At 35.6% G+C, this 18720-nt stretch overlaps 4 protein-coding genes and 1 non-coding gene across 9 annotated transcripts; 3 read left to right on the forward strand and 2 right to left on the reverse strand.

Annotated features, from left to right (window-relative positions):
• The first annotated feature begins 4 nt into the window (after positions 1-4).
• Positions 5-956, forward strand: LOC138124074 (anionic trypsin-2-like). Its single transcript, XM_069039006.1, has one exon. It carries the CDS (start codon positions 5-7, stop codon positions 926-928), a length of 924 nt encoding a protein of 307 aa, XP_068895107.1. The 3' UTR covers positions 929-956.
• Positions 957-4186: 3230 nt separating this feature from the next.
• On the reverse strand, positions 4187-4868 carry LOC138123591 (allergen Tha p 1). Its single transcript, XM_069038354.1, has 2 exons — positions 4619-4868; positions 4187-4507 (listed from the first exon to the last, which is right to left on the reverse strand). Exons 1-2 carry the CDS (start codon positions 4776-4778, stop codon positions 4362-4364), a joined length of 306 nt encoding a protein of 101 aa, XP_068894455.1. The 5' UTR covers positions 4779-4868; the 3' UTR covers positions 4187-4361.
• On the forward strand, positions 4267-4340 carry TRNAI-AAU (transfer RNA isoleucine (anticodon AAU)). Its single transcript has one exon. It is a non-coding gene; the product is annotated as a tRNA-Ile (tRNA).
• Positions 4869-5133: 265 nt separating the features above from the next.
• NijC (Ninjurin C) lies at positions 5134-14546 on the forward strand. 5 transcript variants are annotated; one of them, XM_069038347.1, is made up of 3 exons: positions 5134-5371; positions 11223-11396; positions 11447-11808. In XM_069038347.1, the coding sequence occupies exons 1-3, from the start codon at positions 5339-5341 to the stop codon at positions 11666-11668; spliced, it is 429 nt and encodes a 142-aa protein (XP_068894448.1). In that variant the 5' UTR covers positions 5134-5338; the 3' UTR covers positions 11669-11808. The 5 variants fall into 5 exon arrangements, with proteins under 5 accessions (XP_068894448.1, XP_068894451.1, XP_068894446.1 ...); XM_069038350.1 differs by lacking the exon at positions 5134-5371 and adding an exon at positions 5560-5922 and having other exon boundaries at positions 11687-12206; XM_069038345.1 differs by lacking the exon at positions 5134-5371 and adding an exon at positions 5562-5922.
• On the reverse strand, positions 12506-14529 carry LOC138123590 (ejaculatory bulb-specific protein 3-like). Its single transcript, XM_069038353.1, has 2 exons — positions 14340-14529; positions 12506-13055 (listed from the first exon to the last, which is right to left on the reverse strand). Exons 1-2 carry the CDS (start codon positions 14527-14529, stop codon positions 12868-12870), a joined length of 378 nt encoding a protein of 125 aa, XP_068894454.1. The 3' UTR covers positions 12506-12867.
• Positions 14547-18720: the final 4174 nt, after the last annotated feature.

The following is an 18720-nucleotide window of genomic DNA, read 5'->3' on the forward strand; positions in this document are numbered from 1 at the left end:
ACAAATGACACTTGATCGCGATCCAGCTCACAGTGGGGAAATTGTCATGTCAGTGATCAGTGTCAAGAATCTCCTAACGATATTCGCCTTTTACAATTTTCTGGTGGCAGAGGAGGCGGTGAAGGTGGGGCCGAGAATCATCGGGGGTGTCGAGTGCGACCTGGCGGACTACCCTTACGTGGTGGCCGTGTTCAGCAACTCCCTCTGCGGTGGCTCTTTACTGACGCTTCGATGGGTCCTCACCGCCGCCCACTGCATCAAACCGCCCTTCATCAGCCGCCACCAAACGGTGGTCCGCGTGGGCTTCAATCTCAAGAAGCAAATCATCCAGGTCAGGTACGTCGCGAAGGGCATCATCCACGAAAAGTTCGACTACGAGTCGATGGTCAACACTTCCAACCCCGAACTGCGGTACGACATCGGCTTGTTGCTCCTGGAGGCCCCCTTCATCAAGTCGAGATACGTCAGCACCGTGAAACTCCCGGAGCCGGGTTACACCAAGTCTTGTATCTTAGGTACGGCTCTGGGAGCCGGATATCGCACGGCGGAGATGCTCGGAAGGACGCAGTTTAACAGATCGCTGGATTGCGTGGATCTGACAATAATCGACAACAAGAGATGTTCACAAACTTGGCCGACGTCCGTCTTGGATGATTCGATTATTTGTACGCTGGATAACGAGGGAAAAGATGCTTGTAATGGTGACTCCGGGGGGCCCTTGATGTGTAAGGGCGTGATTGTGGGCATTATTTCGTTGGGGAAGAGTTGCGCGCTGCCCAACACTGCGGCTAGCTTCACCAGAGTCGAAGCTTATTTGGATTTCATACACGATACGATGGCCAATGTCCAACAAGGAGGCGCTACCGAAATAAGAGGAGTCCTCAGGAATGCCGTTCTCGTTATTATTCTTACGTCTGTGATTGTATAGTTGAAATTAAACCGAACTTAAATAATCATTTGTGAAGTTTTGCTTCGTTCGTTGTCCTTTCAAGGAGAAAGTAAAAAAGGCAAACAAGGCACTGAAAAAGGAACAACGTTTTCGTTGAATAATAACATTTTAATTGATTAAGAAATATTCTGCACATGTCCCAGTTTTATCTAGACAAATTCAAAACTTTTCTCACAAAATTGTTTTATTCACCAACAACATAGGTATCGATACGACCAACGTTTCGTTGGTCAGGCTCAGCTTCTTCAGGAAAATCAGTAACAATCACCACAAATATCTTTCACACCAATTTACGTCCAAAATATCATGAGATGTAAAAAAAAATAGAGTTGGCTGTGACCAAGAATTTCAGTTGGCAAATCGTTAAAATTTCAATTATCAAATGTCAATCTTAAAAGTTAGGTTAGTGACTTCGCGAACGTTGAAATAATGTTACTCTTTTCGCTTCATGTTTTCAAATGACTTTCGCAAAGTCGGGACCGGGGACATAATAGTATATTATATACTGAGGGAGAGAAATGCATGATTTTTCCTAAGGTGCAGTTTGTAGCCAGAGGGCGAAGCCCGAGGGCTACAAAGCACCGAGGGAAAAATGAGCATTCTCTCCAGAAGTATATATACTATTTTTTTCACGGTAGGGAGTAGAAACAGCACAAAAATCTCAAATTTTAAAAATAAAAAAATTATGACAAATGAGTTGTCATCTTTCGATGAATTTAATGGAATTAGTAGTTGCCTTGACAACACAATTAGATTTTTGTCACAACAGTAAAAAAAAATGAAAACTCCCATTAGATTTTTGTCACAACTGTCAAAAAAATGAAAATGCTCTACTTCTGTCACGATGTTGACATCCGAAAAGTTGATTTCTACTCCCGATCGTGAAAAAATTAAATTACAGTTATCAGTAATTACTTGCATTAATTCGAGAATTGTGCCAGGCCTGTTTTTGAACACGTTGTTTTTCAGGTATGAAAAAACAAAATAATCAAGGCAAGTTGTTGATAAGTGCCTTGAAACTGCGGATTGACAGTTGGACTATTGACATCTGATGACATTTGAATTAAATTTTACGTGCTGCCAACGGAAGTGTATTAATAAGGCCATCTCGATTTTTTTTAATTTTCTATCGCACGGTATCTTCAGTATTTGCAGATACTAAAGGAAATAAATTGTGATTGCACATTTTTTCAAAATATGTCCATTTCACCGCTTTCTTATCGTGCGTTTAAAAACATCTAGAACGGTTGGTAAAGTTTTCACGTTCAATTATTCATGGATTTTCTATAATTATTGCATCGTCATTCAAAACACCTTATGATACTGATTTCATGGACTTGTAGGCATTAGGCAAGTGGTCTGTAGAGAAAGTACAATTAATTTTTTTATTACTTCAAGCTTCAGTTGTTTGTTTCTTGGTATTTTTTATGGTTAAACAAAAGTTAAATAACGTTATTTAATCTCCGTAAAACACATTTAAGTTAACATTAACAAAAAATTTTAAAGACGCTAAGCTGTTGACCTTTGGTCTAATGGTGTCTAAATAAAAACAAATCATCTTCGCAGCCAGTAAATACTTTGTGGGAAAAAGATTTTAACTCGAGACATATTGAACTGAAATTAATCAAAAACTTGTTAACCTTGTTTAAAAAATTTCAACTCTCCTACTTCAAAAAGGATACATTTTAAAGTCCATTCAAAAATCAACCACCAACGTCGCATTTTCCTCGATAATTACTATCGGCAACGGTGTTTAGTGTAAAATTTGGTGAGAATTGTAATTTTGAGGTTAAGTGTTTATTAAATGTCTTGTTTTTCTGGGCAAGTTTAAGTAAAAATAATAAGAATCAATAAATAAATGAAACGTGCTGCTAATAAAACAATATGAAGGGAATTCAAAGCAATTGAATTTTATTTTGAATCAAATAGATGTCGTAATTTATAGTTACCAAAAGAGTATGAAAAAATATCTACCTAGGGTTTTTTAAATTTTACCAACCCAAAGCAACAGGTGGTGGTTTTTTTATTTTTGAATGGACTTTAAGTAAGTTGTGGGATTCCTATACTAAGTACAGTCGGCTGCAAAAAAATCGAGTACTTACATCATAAAAATCAAGAGCACTGAATTTTCCTATTTTTAACACGTAAATCAGGCTTTTCTGACTTTTAATGGCAAGCTTTTTCAAATAGGTTATGTCTGACACAGGAATGTCATTATGTCTGACGTAAGAAATGAAAAGTTTTGACATTTTGCTTGTCTCGGTAACATCAAAATTGACAACAAGAAGGATGAATTAGGTAAACTATAGAAACTTTGATGTACCTACTCGATTTTTTTGCAATCAACTGTAATATATCAATATCACAACTATGAAACTGTGTAACATGTCAAAGTGTTAAATATTTCTTTAAATGTTAGAATAAACCGGAGGCAATTTTGAGAAGCGGCAGAAATGTTACTACAAATTTACTATTAAAGATCTGCCTAATAGTGCTGAAGAAGTAAGACAACGCATAAGGAACGCTGTAGCATCATTAACAATCGAAGAAACTCGAAATAGTTTTAAAGAACTTCGATGTAGAGTTGAATTATGTGCAGAAAACGGCGGAGAGTTAATAGAATACAATATTCAATTAGGTATCGTTTGATTTTAAAAAAAAGTAAAACATTTTTTCTGCATTTTCTTTTATTTTAATGTTAAGTCTTTTTCTGTGTTGAAGAAGACTTTTTAGTAACAGAAATGGGGGTTTCAAATGAAGGAAAAAATGGTATTCCTCTGAAGTTTTTGCGTAAAATCAAAAATTTTAAAAAATTTCCTCTTGTGAACTCATTGAGTTCAACTCAATCCGAGGACATATTATACGGTATTTCTCACTCCACATTAGAATATTTGACATGGATGTTAAAAACGTTACTGTTGGCATTTTGATTTTCATTGTGCGTGACAAAATCTCTATCACAAAAATTTTGAATGTCAGTCATGATGAAAATAAAGCTTAGGCTACACAAGTTTTTTCGAACTGACAGTAAAATAACTGACGAAATTCCGTAGCCGTAACTGTACCTATTATCAATTAGTGATTAATCTGTAATAATTATTGCAATAACAAATTGTTAGGTAAGCAACCAGTAATACACATGTTTTAAAAATTTGAAGCTGGTTAGGTGCTGATAACGCTATTATTTGTGGTCGATTTGATTATCAGTAATACGCCGTTATATATAAAGAAAAAACAAAAATGTATTAAATTTATTAAAAATAAAGTATTAATAACGACTACTGAATAAATACGGTGAGAAATTACAGGAACGTAACGGCCCATTAGCTCAGTTGGTTAGAGCGTCGTGCTAATAACGCGAAGGTCGCGGGTTCGATCCCCTCATGGGCCATCCATTTTTGCTCTTTTTTTTTCAATTTTTTCCCGAATATTTCTGAACCAAGGCGTTCCACACATCAGGATATTTCGTCTGGACGTAGCGAGCGATCCTGCGCGCGTTGGCCACTTGTCTGGTGTCACACGTCTGACAATTCTTTCCGATAATTTCCGGTAAGGCACCTGCAAAACACGATCGCTAACAAAAGCCAAACACAAACAATCACCTCGATTAATCAAGTCCGACGACCCTGCACTGCACCCACTCGTGGCAGCTCTCTGACAAAGCCTCACCTTTGATCTGGCGGCCCAGGGCGTCGCAAGGTCCCTTATCAAGGGCGCAGAGGAGTTGTTTTTCGATGTAGTTGTTGCCCGGGAGGCCCAACTGGCCTTGAACTTGATGGCAGAGCCCGACCAGAGCGACAACCGCCACTAACCACCTCATTAAAGACATCTTGACTACTGAGGGGGTCGTCTCCCCGGCTCCTTTATTTATATTCAAACCACCTTTCACACGCCATCAACCGACAAAAATCTCTTCATTCTTGTCGCAGTTGTGTAAAAGTCGCAGATAATAGACGAGTGGGAGATAGTTTGCTTAAGATTAAGACAATTACATTTCGATCTGGTCGACAGACTTTGATATTTACATCGACCCTCGGAACAAAATTTAAATTGTCTTTGGGGGTTTGAGTGCCTCGTCGGGATCCGCCTTGGCGGGCGTTTTTGAAGCCCGTCGCGGTTTTATTAGTCACTCCATTTGTTTGCATTGAAAGCCCAAATTGTTGCAATTACACCGACGAGGAGAGTCACCACCATTGGTCGAGTGGAATTGATCGAGCTAGAGCTACTTTAGTGGCATCGTTGGAAAGGTTGTAGTAATCGCTAGCTGCTAGATTAACGCAAATCCGTCCAGAATTTTATCAAACTGCCTTATCAGTCAGTATGTTCAATTATCTTCGGTCACAAGTTTGAGTGCTCTTGTTTAATCAATACTTCCTCCTACTTTAAAAAATGTCTGTATCTCCCGATGCTTATCGCCCACAGGTGAGTGTTTTCCATTTTTAACGTTTACGTCGCCGACGTAAAATCTCAATTGCTGTCAACAATGGACAATGTTTTTATTTACATAATAATTACAAAGAAATCATTGACGCATTCTGCAATTAGAAAGCTGAAGTGTCATTACAATTGTTACAAGAGCCTCGCCATAATCCCCAACAAAAACTTCTTTCACACTATTAATCCAAAGAGAATCTAAGTGAATCACCGCGTAACCAAAAGGAAGAGTGTAATTGCGACTCGCAACGTAACCTTGTGTCCATCAGACCGATAGTCCTGGTACCAGGATGTACAAGAGCACACCTATTTTGTCGATAGTTTGAGTTTGATCGAAACGCGTCAACGACGGTGGCCAGATATGAAAGATAAAATTAATCTTTACGCTTGTGTGAGCTTTCCTGATTTCATTGTTTAATACTCGATCTATTTCTTGATCTGAAGCAGTAGTTAATAGTTGTTATTGTCGAACAATGGCTGGTGAAAATAATGCAGGAAGGTCCCAGACTGATGGGAACACCATTTCGGACTATATCCTGGTAAGATAGTTTTCCTTTTTGGTTTCTAATTGTGAGAATACCGCAAAACAGTGAAAGTGGCAAAAAAATGCATGCGTACGGTGTGCTCCAATAAATTTTATTTTTTGAGAGGCTGAGGTTACGAGGAAAGTTTTGTGAAATTAATCGGTTTTCGATTTGCGTAATTCTCTTCGGGACAAAATATTTAGTTTAATTTTTATGGAGGAGTATTGTTGGTTGCCTAAATAAAATTTTATTTTTTAATAAAATCACAGGAAAAACAGTCACAAAAAACATCTTGGAGGACCAAGGTAACGGCCATGACCTCTTCCTGTTATTTAGCGAAACTCCGATTTTATCTACGGCGGTTGAAAACTTTGTTGCAAAATTAGGTGTTTGGAGATTTTATTAAATACTGTGGCCTTAATAAGAGTTTCTTGTTGCAAGAATGTCGATCCAATTACTTCTACTTTCGTCACTAATAAACGCAATATGAACACTAATTGCATGATACGCAAGCTCACATTAATTATCTAAATTCTAAAGTAATACAAGATTTGGAATTGTAGCCTTAAATTTTTCAAGTCGTGATCGTTGCAATTTAAATGATAGATAAAGCGGTCATAAAGGTGCACTCGAGTGCTTTTAATTGTTTTCGTTTTATTGAAGATGAGTAAAGTAAATTTTTTAATTGAATAATTGCTTAATCGCTATCACAAACTTTATGTCGTACTTTCGTGACTTCTGCTACGCTTCAAATAATCCCAAATTGTTGTTGAATAATGAAAAAATTACTAGGTTGGATCATTACATCAAATGAAATGATACTTGATAATACATTTTTGTTGGTAAATGGCACTTTTTAACTTTCTATGAATATCTTTCAAACCTAGAATTAATATGACAATTACCTACTCAGTATCGGCTACTCTAGTAATAACCAAAAAATTCTAATCCATAACAGTTTTTTTAATTCATTGTAAGCGACACTATTTGTCGATCTAGTTACACAATTTATTAAATACATACATACATTTTATGTCGTGTCCTTTATATGTCTCTATCGTAATAATGTAATAATCTGTTGGATCAAACCAAAATACCTTTTCAGATATTCAGCGTTATTGATTATATGATTATAGGTTTTAGATATGTAAATTCAGATAATGACGTTGGAGACAAATGTGGGAGTAAGTTTGGATTATTGATTACTTTTTTGGGCACGTTTAAAAAATAAAAATTAAACACATTGATAGTTTTGAAACTACAGTAACAAGTTTTTTTTTTTAAGTTTTCATTTTTTTGGATGTGGCTTTTACAAAAATACCCTTCCGCAAACATCTTGATGACACACTTTTAGAAACAGATCGATATAAAACTCATTAATTTAAACGCTTTGTAAAATGAACTACATACATACAAATATGCGTCATTTTCACCAACAAAGTAGGTAGTTTCTAGAATGATTAACTTCGGAACGACTTTTTTTGATATGCATTGACAAAACATCGGATTTTTTTTATTCTGGAAAATATTAAATCGCTTATAAAATATAAGCGATTCAGGTCAGCCAATATGACAATTTCTCTTTCTTACTGGAACACTAAAATATTTCCTTTATTAATTTTTTCCTTCTCAATATACAGGGTGCCCCAAAATTCAGGAAGAGATTACCAGTACGTTGTTAAGTAGTCATAAAAACATCAGGTAAAAATGTTTAAAAAAATATATCTGCTTTTTTGTGAAAGATATGGACCTTTTGTTAGACTAAATGTGGCAACATTTGAAAACATTTCATTTATCTCAATAATCTGCAAATATTTCATTTTTTTTATATCCACGGATATAAAAAAAAAAAACAATCAAAGCCATGTTTTCATATATTATTTGGGGTAAAACAGACATAAAATCACTTCTTGGAAATTCTGGAAATAATAAAGAAAATAATAGCAAACCTGATCACAATCATTCAGAATTAGGTATTATACCACTGACTAGTAAAAAACAAATAGCCAAAATCTTTTTTAATATTTAAAATAAATAAAATCAAAGCTGCACCTTTTGAGCCCCCTTATCTTCAAATCTAAAAGATATGGATTTTATTTATTATTTTTCTCATAATTTTCTAACATGAATTGACATTGATTTGTTCCACGAATTTTGGAGTACTCTGTATAATAATTGCGCTACAGTAGGTAGTGGAAATTTTTATACAAAAATGAAAGGAACCCAGTTTTTGTTAGTCTTATCCAAATCCTTTTGATCAAGTATACAATATTAGACAACACGAAAGTAAGACAAAAATTATTTATTTATTCCATTTTTCAATTGTTTAGTTGGCACTGCCTGCCATCTGTTGCTGAATTTCTAGTATCGTTAAAACCAATCAAAAATTTTCACAAGGACCTGCTCTGACATGATAATACATAAGTGCTTTTATCATTACTTCTGAAATAACAAGTGTTCAATTGAAAAGTTCATCGAATTGGCTTTGATCTTTGTCGCATCTTTACGATTTACGATGTTGTTGTCTTTTAAAAAATAAAGTCAAAGCCAACTCGATGAACTTTTCAATTGAACACCTGTTATTTTTTTTTTGAATCCACATAAAAGTTATCTCCCAAATCTTTAATTAATTATTTTTATATCGATGTTATCGGACACGCTGCTACATTTTTCTTAATGGCAGAACTTGTTCATTATGTGAAAAAAGTAATTTGCAACATCTATCATCATAGAAATTTTTGTTCAAAGTGAGATAAGTCTATTTTGGCGTTTAATTTGCAATGTTTATGAAATTTTGTAAGAATATTGTGTTAAGTGACGAACACAAATCGATAAGAAAAATTGCAGGATCGATTCTTCCTTGAAATTATAAAATGTATTTAGAAAAAAAAATTGCGAATTTCTAAGCGTTACTTAGCTGAGAATTGGTATCAAGGAGCCTTAAAAGGTAAGGGAGGGAGGAGGGAGGACTCCTTTGATTAGAGAAATAAATAATTATCTATAATATCGGAACACATAACCTTAACCTAACCTAAGTAGGTATTTAGAAGTGGCCAAGTGTCGCACTTTGTGATGTTTAAAATACGTTACTTTTGAATGATTCACTTATCAAATTAAAACAACCACTCATTAATAATCTGGTACCATATAAGCGATATCAAACGTTTACAATTTTTTGAATGTCAACAGAAAATTCAAACATTTCAATCGATGCTGCTAACCATTTAAAATACATAATTTGTATTTACATTGTCTATGATTTCCATTGAATTATTATAATTTAGTTTGGATTTCGTACTACAGAATTAAAACTATCATTAGTTGGATCAAGTTTAGACTGTCATTTTTTAATTGAATTAATTAATTCAATTCGTTGTTAAAGTTAACATACTGTCAAGCGATCTGATTGGGGGATATTTAACGTTGAATTTGAATCAGCCAATCAAATGGACGGATTTCCGACTTGACGCGTTGTTAGAGTTAGAACTTTTTGGTAAAGAAGCCATGTCGTCATCGACGCAGGAACCAATTTGTGTAAATTTCAGAATGCGCATGTGCAGCTGTCGATCATTAACAGATTTTTCCATTGGCGTCGTATTATCCTATTATCTGTAACTTTTCCGATGTCTTTTGTGCTATCTGAGTGATTGGAGTTTGTTTTTACAACTACTCTCTTTGTGGAAATTGAAGGCCGTAAGTATTGCTATCTTTACGTGTTGTATGATTAGCATTATTTGTGAAAACAAATTTAAATTGATTTATACGCTACGCCACTGGCGGGGATACATAAGTGACGTCATAACAATCCTCGCGCGACTGCGATGACATGGCTTCTTTACAAAAAGTTCTAACTCTAGCTGACACGATGTTAACTAAGCTTTATGCAACCGGGCCTAAATGAATTTACGGACATGAGAAATCGTAGGATAAGAGAGTAGCGTTGTATTTTTTTACATTTGGTAGTACCTAATAATACTCGTACATTTTCCCTGATTGTCATTATTTTAAATTTTGTTTGAATTTTGCTAAAAACTTATAATAATTCCTCTCTGTTCTGTCAATTAGCTAATATCAGAAAAATATTTTTAATTTTTCATAATAAAACATTTGAAAAGTACGCATTTAATGTCTAGATAACCAATTAACCACATATTCAAAAATTATTGAGTCAATAAGGTTAGATTTATTTTGTAAATATTTTTTGTGGTTTTCTCCTATATTATTCGAATTCGCAACATAAAATAAGATGTTCTTGGAGTATTTTCACGAAGATCAAGCTGGGATTTTAATTTTCATGTTAAACGAGTCCTGAGTTATAGTTAAAAATTATCTAACCTTAAAAACTGGTTAAGAAATAATTACTGCATTAGTGGAATCATTAAGAATTTGTATTTATATTTTTTGAACCTTACAATATCATACCTACCTGGGCCGAACAATTCTCCTTAAATGAATAATCATAATATTTAAAATAAATAAAGGGTGTTTTTTTAAGTAGGCATTGGAGAGTCGATTGAGATCGCACCACTCTCTAAAAACGTAAGATTTAAACAGCTGATCCGTGATCCGTAACCTGTACAGTGCGTTCACAATCGACAGTTCAACGCCTACTTCGACGCCAAATTTAAAAAAACACCCGTTATCTAGTACAATTGTACAATTGCGGTCTCGGAATTTTGGCCGTCACTTTCATGTCAATTTAAAAAATATGGATGTAGTTCATGCTTTATTGTCATTATGATTGACTTGTGGAATTGAAATCCAAAAATTTCATGCAAGTCAATCCGCGTCAAAATGACAAGTCTTGTAATAGCAGAAAATGAGGTTACGAATACCTAAGGACTGCTTTACATCTCATGTCAATGGAATATCAAGTGACGACCAAAATTCCGTGGCAGGAACTGTACCTACTTATTAGAAAAAAAAATTATTAGACTGGATTATACCCATATTTTACGTATTCTTCAAATAATTTATTTTTATTAATAACTGCAACTATTTCAAATCGAACGATTGCCATTGCAAGTGTGATTATTAAAGTGATATCGATTTCTACTTTCGACTTGTTTATGCTATCATCCATTGTTCCGAAAGTAATGTTTCAATATCATCAGAGTTTTTATCTTATCATCTCGCTACTACCACACAAATCTGATAATGTTTACCGTAAACAACAGCGATTACAACGTGCCGATTGCCGCAGTTCAAAGGCACAATGTCCCGAAGCGGTTTGCAAAACACGATCAGTGGCGAAGGGGTTGACATATTGGTAGGACTTCACCGCCGCGCTTCACATTGACATCTGTTTGTTTCAGAAATCTCTGGACGCGAACAAATATGCGACGAAGAAGACCATCGCGCAGGGCCTCCTCGACGTAGCCCTCCTCACCGCCAACGCCTCCCAGCTCAAATACGTCCTGCAAGTCGGCGAAAAGCACGAATTCTACATCCTGATGCTGTGCTTGATCAGCATCTCTATCGTCCTGCAGGTGCGTACTTCCCCCTGTCGGCACGCCTTACACGCGTTGACTGTCCGCAGGTGGCCGTGGGGCTGTTGTGCCTCAGCCTGCATCTGTTGAGGGATTGCCGGTTGCACCTCAAAGACTACCACTCCTCCGCAAACCTCCTCAACCACATCACAACGATTTTCGCTTTCGTCATAACCGTCCTCAATCTGGTCATTTCTTGTTTCGACCCTACCGTTGCCAGATACGCAATTTTCGACCCCCCTGGCCTTAGCCCCGACCTCAGCCCCGTCTAAGACGCTTTTCTCTTTCAGCTGATCGTCGCCATTTTGTTCGTGATCATCGGAGGCCTCAACATTAACAAGCACCGCGACCACGCGGCCGCCATTATCCTCAACGATGTCATCCTCATTTTTATTTTTTTGATCACCATTGTCAACATTATTATTTCCGGATTCGGGATCGAATACTCGAATCAGCCCCTCAGGCTGATCTACGAGCACGTGGAGCCCCCGCTCAAGACGTAGTTTCGGTTTTTGTTTCTCTCTTTCGAATTTACCGCCAAAAGTGACGTCAACCGGTCTCGCCCCACTCTCCGTTTCTTCAGCAGGAGGACGACACTCTCCTGCTGCTTGAGAAACAAGTCCCCACTGTTGCCTAACACTGTATTTTTTCATAGGTGACGGCGGCCTTGCTCTCGATAGTGGTTGCGCTATTGCAGAGTAGCGAGGACGGAAAATTAAACGTTTTGGGTTGGGTTTTGCACCACGTTTCGTTGGGCTTTGTGACCGGGGCTTTATTCTGCGACGTTATTAAAATGAACTTCGGGCTGGATCCCGCCCTGCGCTTTAACGTTACCGCCAAAACAGAACTCTAATTTATTTCTTGCTTTTATTTATTTATTTTTTTGTTTATTTTTATTTTTTTTTCTTTCACTTGCAAAGGTGGTGGCAGCAATATTGTGCGTCATTCTGGGAACAACACTCAACCTCAACAAAGAGGGAGACCATCAAAATGCCGACAGAGCCAACAACGTTGTTCTCTGCATTAACATAGTCCTGATGGCCGTGAATATCCTCATCAGCTCGTTCGAAATGAAGGAGAGCACATTCTGAACAGCTAATCAATCAAAATTCAAGTGATACTGTATTTATTTAACTCTACTCTAGCAGATAAGACATAGGTTAAGCAGAATTAGACACACGTATAAGTCACTACAGTGATATTACTCTACATAGACTCAAGTTTTATAAAGAATGTTACTCAAACCTACCTACTTAACGAAGTAGATAATTCTAAATAAATTTATAAGTAGAAAAATATGTACACCTCTATTTTAGATAAATTAAATTAAGAATAAAAATATTCTAATGACAGTTTGTACGAGGATTTTACAAGGTGGCGATATTGTGAAAAATAGACAAGCACGAGGAACACTGCATAACAAGAGAAAAATACTAGGAACGAATAAAAAAAAACGAATTAAGACGCTGGTTTAGGCAGCCTTGGCCACGTGTTCCTCGTAGCGCTTCTTGAACTGACCGTCAGGGTCGTACTTCTTGGTGAGACGTTCCCAATCTCTGGTTCGTTTTTGCGACAGGTGCCTGATGACTTTCTCTGCTGTCTCTTTTTGTTTTTGGTTGCATTTGGTACAACCGCTGTTGAGCGCGTCCGGTAAGGTTTCTGAAAGTAAACAAAATTGATTGCGATTGCTGTCAAACCGGAAAGTGAAACTAAACCTAACCGAAATGCTGCAGAGAAACAAACAATTTCTCCTCTTGTGGAATGGAATAAACTTTGCGTGTAAATCGATTAAACTGCTTTTCAGAGGTGACTGTAATAGTTCAGAGGTTCCTCTTGCGTGAGGAATTATTCAAATTTTTCTACGAGTTATGAGCAAATCTCTCTTGATGTCTCGGCATCAAAGTTAAAATCTGGCGGTTATAATTCCTGTTAAACTCGCTGAAAGTTTGAATTACAAAAAAATAACTGAAGAAATTCTAGGTATGCAACCCAAAATACACTAGTCCATTGCAGTAATTTACGGTAACTAAATTATTGTGACAATTCAAATGAAAGTAACGTTTGCCAACAAACTTATTTATATAGATACTAATATTAGATAAGATGTAGTTATTTAAAATTGGTTGTTTATGCAACCCAAAATACACCTAATGTTATGTCACTGGGCTAGCACTAAAATAATTAAATGTTTACAAAACGATTGTTGCATTCTGAATTGTGTTTTAATTAAGTTGACACACGACCAAAATGTTTTTGAATAAAATGTGGCTTCAAAAACTTAAAGTTGTCCAATTTTGATGTCACTAGAGTTAAATTTGGTTTCCGACAAATAGATTGCAGATTTAATGATATAATTATGTTTACGATTCACGGTTTCAGATTAAACTGATTGGTAAATGACGAGAGTGAGTTGACACATTCGTTTGCAGTAATTTATTGCCCAAAAAGTCATAATCTACGAGCATAGAACATAATTATCCTGTCCAGAATGCATTAAACTACGTTTTAAAATTGTTGACTCTTTTTTACCGACAAGTTTTGAAATGTTGTCACAATTAAATGGCAATAAAATTTTAATGTAATTTTTGTCGCTTTCATCATTCTTGACTATGGATCTACCGGTTCTTCGATGCAACAAACCATTAATAAAGGAAAGTGATTTTTTTCTGTTTGTGACCTAATTCATTGTTTACACAAAATATGAATCGAAAAACCGGTTGATGGTGCGCCAATAGGGTGTCGCGCGGAGAAAGTCGAAGAGAAAGTGGTTTTGTAATATCGATAGATCGAAGGATATGGTTGCCTAATGTCAAATGTTCTAAAAGGAAATCGCTTCTCATATGCCATTATGCGCGTTATTTCTGGAAAAATCTGTTGTTTCGTAACACAGTTTATGTAAACACCCGAAATGTAAAATTCAGGAAGTACAAATTCGGTACTCACTCTTCAGCTCTCGTCCTTCCGACGTGCAGGGTCCTTCGTCCATCAAACACTTGATGTAGTTGGTGAGGACCCTATCGTTGTTCAGTATTTTGTCGACATCGACGTTGTCGTATTTGTTGGTGTATTTGTTCTCGGCGGCCAACGCCGCCACCGCGAAGGCACAAAATATCACAGCACTGATAAGCTTCATGGTACGTCGGCGGTAAATGCGTGCTTTGTATTACTTCCATCTTATAAGTAGCGACGTTTAAAAGGGGGTTAGAGGAAAGTAACAGTCGACACGTGATTCGAATGGGAAATATTGCATTTCGTTGATTATATCGTTTATTGGCCTACATAATCGGAAGCGAGAGTATTGAATTATAACCTTGTCACCATCATATGCGGCCATGTTCGACGAATTTATATAACAAGACATCATTAACACGAGCTGTGACTGCAAATTAATTCGCTTTTGGGAAGGGAGTGAGGAACGGACCCTCCCACGAAAATACCCAACCCTAGTAATTATACAACAGCCGAAGCTACAGTCTGTGATTTTATTGCCCACAAAATAATAATCCCCACACTTAATTGGTTGTTGTCAAAGAGATAAACAATATTTTTTGAAGAACGTACTCGCTCCGAGCAGGTATTTTCTTCTATCAAGGATTCTTTACTTATTTTTTTTCAAAACTTGTAATTGCTGACGCTGCTTTGTTACTATGAAATAACTGCTGAAGATACGCTATGAATTTTAATGCGTTATTTTTTAAATACGTTGTTTCTAACGTTAAAACTTGGACATTTTACAAGGAAAAAAATCCGTTGTTAATGTCAAATATTAATTTTACTAGATGATGACAATAAAATTATGAAAATCAACACGTTTTTATATGTTCACAGTGTAAAAATAACTTATACAAATATAGTACAATCAACCAATAAAGCGAATTTTGCTAATTTTCTTGTTGTTTCTTATTAGTGTATGAAGTGACTGTAGTTAGTTCAAAGAGAAAATCTGGATTACATATTTTCAAAAGATTAATTAATTTATTAATATTAATCGAAGACATAATCTTTTTCATATTTTTTTTTCGTCGTCCGTTTGTTGAATAAATCGTAATTCACTTTATACAACGTTATCAACAAGAAAACAAAGCAAGAGTGCCACCTCATCTTTAGTTTTATCGTCTGTTTTGGCTTGATCGTACATATATACTCGCTACACGTATACTTGCTACCGGAGTCGTTTTATTGGTTGCCTACCTCTCAAAAATATATTATTATTAATAATTTGTGGTTTAGCTTAAATGGTAAAACCCATTTTACCACTTATTCTGGGATAATTGTTGCTTACAATTACAGGAAACGTCCATAAATACTTACCAGTGGAGTTGCGTTTGGCAATAAAGCTAGCAAATTACCCATTTTTACGAATGTAAAATTTTGTTCTTGTTTATACATTTTCTCTATTATGAGACAATAAAGAGCGATCAAATTAATTTGTATACTCCGTACGCTGATAGAATTGCACGTTTTTTGACAGAAGACAGACACAGAGACAAGTCTAGCGGGAGTTAATTTGCAAGGCTACAACGGTTTTCTAAATGACGTGAAACAATTGAGATGGAGAGTTTAGTACTTTTCACTGCGTTATGTTTTGGAACTAGAATTTCAAAACGTGCATTCTATCAGCGTACGGACTATAATCGAGTTATCCATGAATCCGAAATCGTATGTCGTTACTTGAACTCCACGCTCCAATAAACACAGGTTAGATCTCGACATACCAACCACAAAAAACATACGGATTCAAATCCATGGATGACTCGATTACAGATTAATTTGATCGCTGGATACATAATAATAAAATGCACAATTATCTAAAATTGATGGGGTATGATTTATTATAATTTATAAAGTAGCGTTTGAGACCACAAATTGTCTACGCCCATGCATTGAACGACATGGCCGATAATTTGCAACGCCTGCTCTGATTTGTTTTCTTTTTGATCACTTTGTACATCTAGATTTTTTTTGTAATAAATTTCAACATACCCTTTTAGTTTCCTGAAGAATTTCTTTTCTTTAAACATTTGTAAAAGCGAAATACAACCATCGAATACATGTACTATTCCGGACACGGAATCTTGGCCAACATTTTATAGACATTTCCAAAAAAAATGATGTAAACCAACCATTAGTGTCATTAATGAATGACAATTATTAAAAATCACTTAAAGTTTTTCTTGTGACATCAAAAAAGCATGGAAATGGGATTATCGAGTCAAAAGTTGGGTTATATTCAGTAAAGCCCAATTCACACATATTTGTCAGTTAAATGTCAGTTGTGGCCAAGATTCCGTGTCCGGAATAGTACAAAGTTTACAAAACGTAACTTGATGACGGCAAGTGTGCTTACTCTACCTCTAATATTGAGATATGTAGTTTAATTTAAACTTGAAGCTTTTTTAATAAAAGAAAAGTATCTATACCTTTGGAGTAAAATGTCATTTAATCCAAAGGGGGACTACTGATTAAACTTGATTTGTACAAATAACTGTTACCAAGAAACATTCGAGAAATATTCTACGCGATAAGCTTTGGGTGGCTAATTACTTTTATAATTATGAAAAATAAATAAACATAGCTAGAACAAACCATTCATTAACATGTTTAGCGCCTCAAGGGTGGGCACCTCCTTGAATCATTCTCGTAAATAATTATCATTCATAATAAATAAGTAATTAAATAACAGTCAAAATTTTTTTTTCATTTTTGACCTCTATCTTGTTAATTTGCAACCGAAATGTTTAATAAATTAATTTAAAGCTAAACATGAATTTAACAATTAATTGCCTCTAATTAAATTATCTACCATTGTCTGGGGGTTAACACAAAAAATCATAATGACATAACAACGTGACCGTTTAATTTAATACGACGTTTTACATAATTGGTTCCGTTCAGTAAAAAGAACACTATGAATTTAACATTAATAGTAATTAATTCCTGTTAAATAATTAATGTCTGCGCATTTATCCCAAATAAGCAAAACCACACAAACTCTTGGCCACCTTAATTATAATTTTTGATTTAATGTTTTTTCTTACAGTTTTAACGCTTTTATTTTACTCTCTGTCGACCAGTTCAGCTGAGCACAAAAATTAATTAACAGTCTCTTCGCTGAAAGTTTTAGTTTGTTGATCTTTTAGATCTTGTTGGGTTGAAACCAGTCTATAATTACCACTTTATTTAAAAAAAACCAGCAGCTGCATCATTAGAATAAAGTAGGTGCGTCCAAAATTCGAAAATGATTTTAAGAAGCGGATTGTTTAGGAAATGATTAAATTATAGATTTGTGTATTTGAGCACGTACTTTGATGGACTTTCCCAGATGAATTTCCCCACTTCGAGTACTAACAAGACATTTGCGATGACATAATCTTCTTCGTAAAATTTTACAACAGGTTTTTCTGAATCCTTATTGCACCTGTTTATAATTACATCGATTATACCCGTAGACTTTAATTAGAAATCCGCTTCTGGGAAAAATGCAAATATTTTGCAGTCACACAACTGCGAAATCTGCTTTTTTTCAAAGCCACAGTCAAAAATTTATTTAATAATTGCTGCTAACAACCTTGACATCTAGAAAATATTTTTCACATTCGGTCTAACAAAAACCTGATCCGTGTTTTTTCTGAAAATAAAATCTGAATTGTTTAACGTTTCCGTTTTTAGAGAGAGAGAGAATCATCCAGTTCGAAGTGAAACCGCATTCGAGACGCATAACAGATTTTTTTTACAAATATTAACTCATTCGTGAAAATTACCAATCAAGGGAAGAAAGTCAGTCATTAAATTTAGCCAACGACAGAAATAAAAGCAACGAGCATCAAATCTGGCGAGGTAAAAAATGTAATTGTAAGGTCTGTGGTTGGCCAACTCTTGAACAAGTAACGAACAAAAGAAAGACGTATGTGTTTGGAAAAAATGAAGCAATTAAATTTTGCCAATTAAACGACTGTTCTTCGAATTTTATGTATTTGGAAAGTGGGCAAATCCCAGTAATTTCTTGTCAATCTTACTTTTCCTTTGCTGAACGGCTTATAAATATAAACGACCACGCCAGACTGTTGCTTATTTATTCCACAGCACTCAGAGCGACACTTCTAAGCTTGCACTAGGTACTAGGTGACTCCTGTTCGAGAGCCTTTGCGGCAAAACAAGTAAAAGCACAAAGTAAATAATTTCCGCAAGCGATATGAGGCAAATTGAAGTTATCGCCATATTTGTAAGAAAAGCGACTCAATTCGTAGAAAATTGCGGTCCCCACTCCGTAGTAGTTTTCTTCCCAAAGGGACACCACCGTTAGGGAAATTAAACACAAATCGTT

Source organism: Tenebrio molitor, chromosome 2 (genome assembly GCF_963966145.1).
Source record: "Tenebrio molitor chromosome 2, icTenMoli1.1, whole genome shotgun sequence".
Taxonomy (NCBI): Eukaryota; Metazoa; Arthropoda; class Insecta; order Coleoptera; family Tenebrionidae; genus Tenebrio; species Tenebrio molitor.

Coding starts and splice junctions, on each gene's coding strand:
- LOC138124074 (XM_069039006.1), top strand. CDS start 5: ATGACACTTGATCGCGATCCAGCTCACAGTGGGGAAATTGTCATGTCA.
- LOC138123591 (XM_069038354.1), bottom strand. CDS start 4,778: ATGTCTTTAATGAGGTGGTTAGTGGCGGTTGTCGCTCTGGTCGGGCTC. Junction 4,508..4,618: donor CCTGGGCCGCCAGATCAAAG/GTGAGGCTTTGT, acceptor CGTGTTTTGCAG/GTGCCTTACCGGAAATTATC.
- NijC (XM_069038345.1), top strand. CDS start 5,857: ATGGCTGGTGAAAATAATGCAGGAAGGTCCCAGACTGATGGGAACACC. Junction 5,923..11,222: donor CCATTTCGGACTATATCCTG/GTAAGATAGTTT, acceptor TGTTTGTTTCAG/AAATCTCTGGACGCGAACAA. Junction 11,397..11,446: donor GCATCTCTATCGTCCTGCAG/GTGCGTACTTCC, acceptor GACTGTCCGCAG/GTGGCCGTGGGGCTGTTGTG.
- LOC138123590 (XM_069038353.1), bottom strand. CDS start 14,529: ATGAAGCTTATCAGTGCTGTGATATTTTGTGCCTTCGCGGTGGCGGCG. Junction 13,056..14,339: donor GGAAGGACGAGAGCTGAAGA/GTGAGTACCGAA, acceptor GTTTACTTTCAG/AAACCTTACCGGACGCGCTC.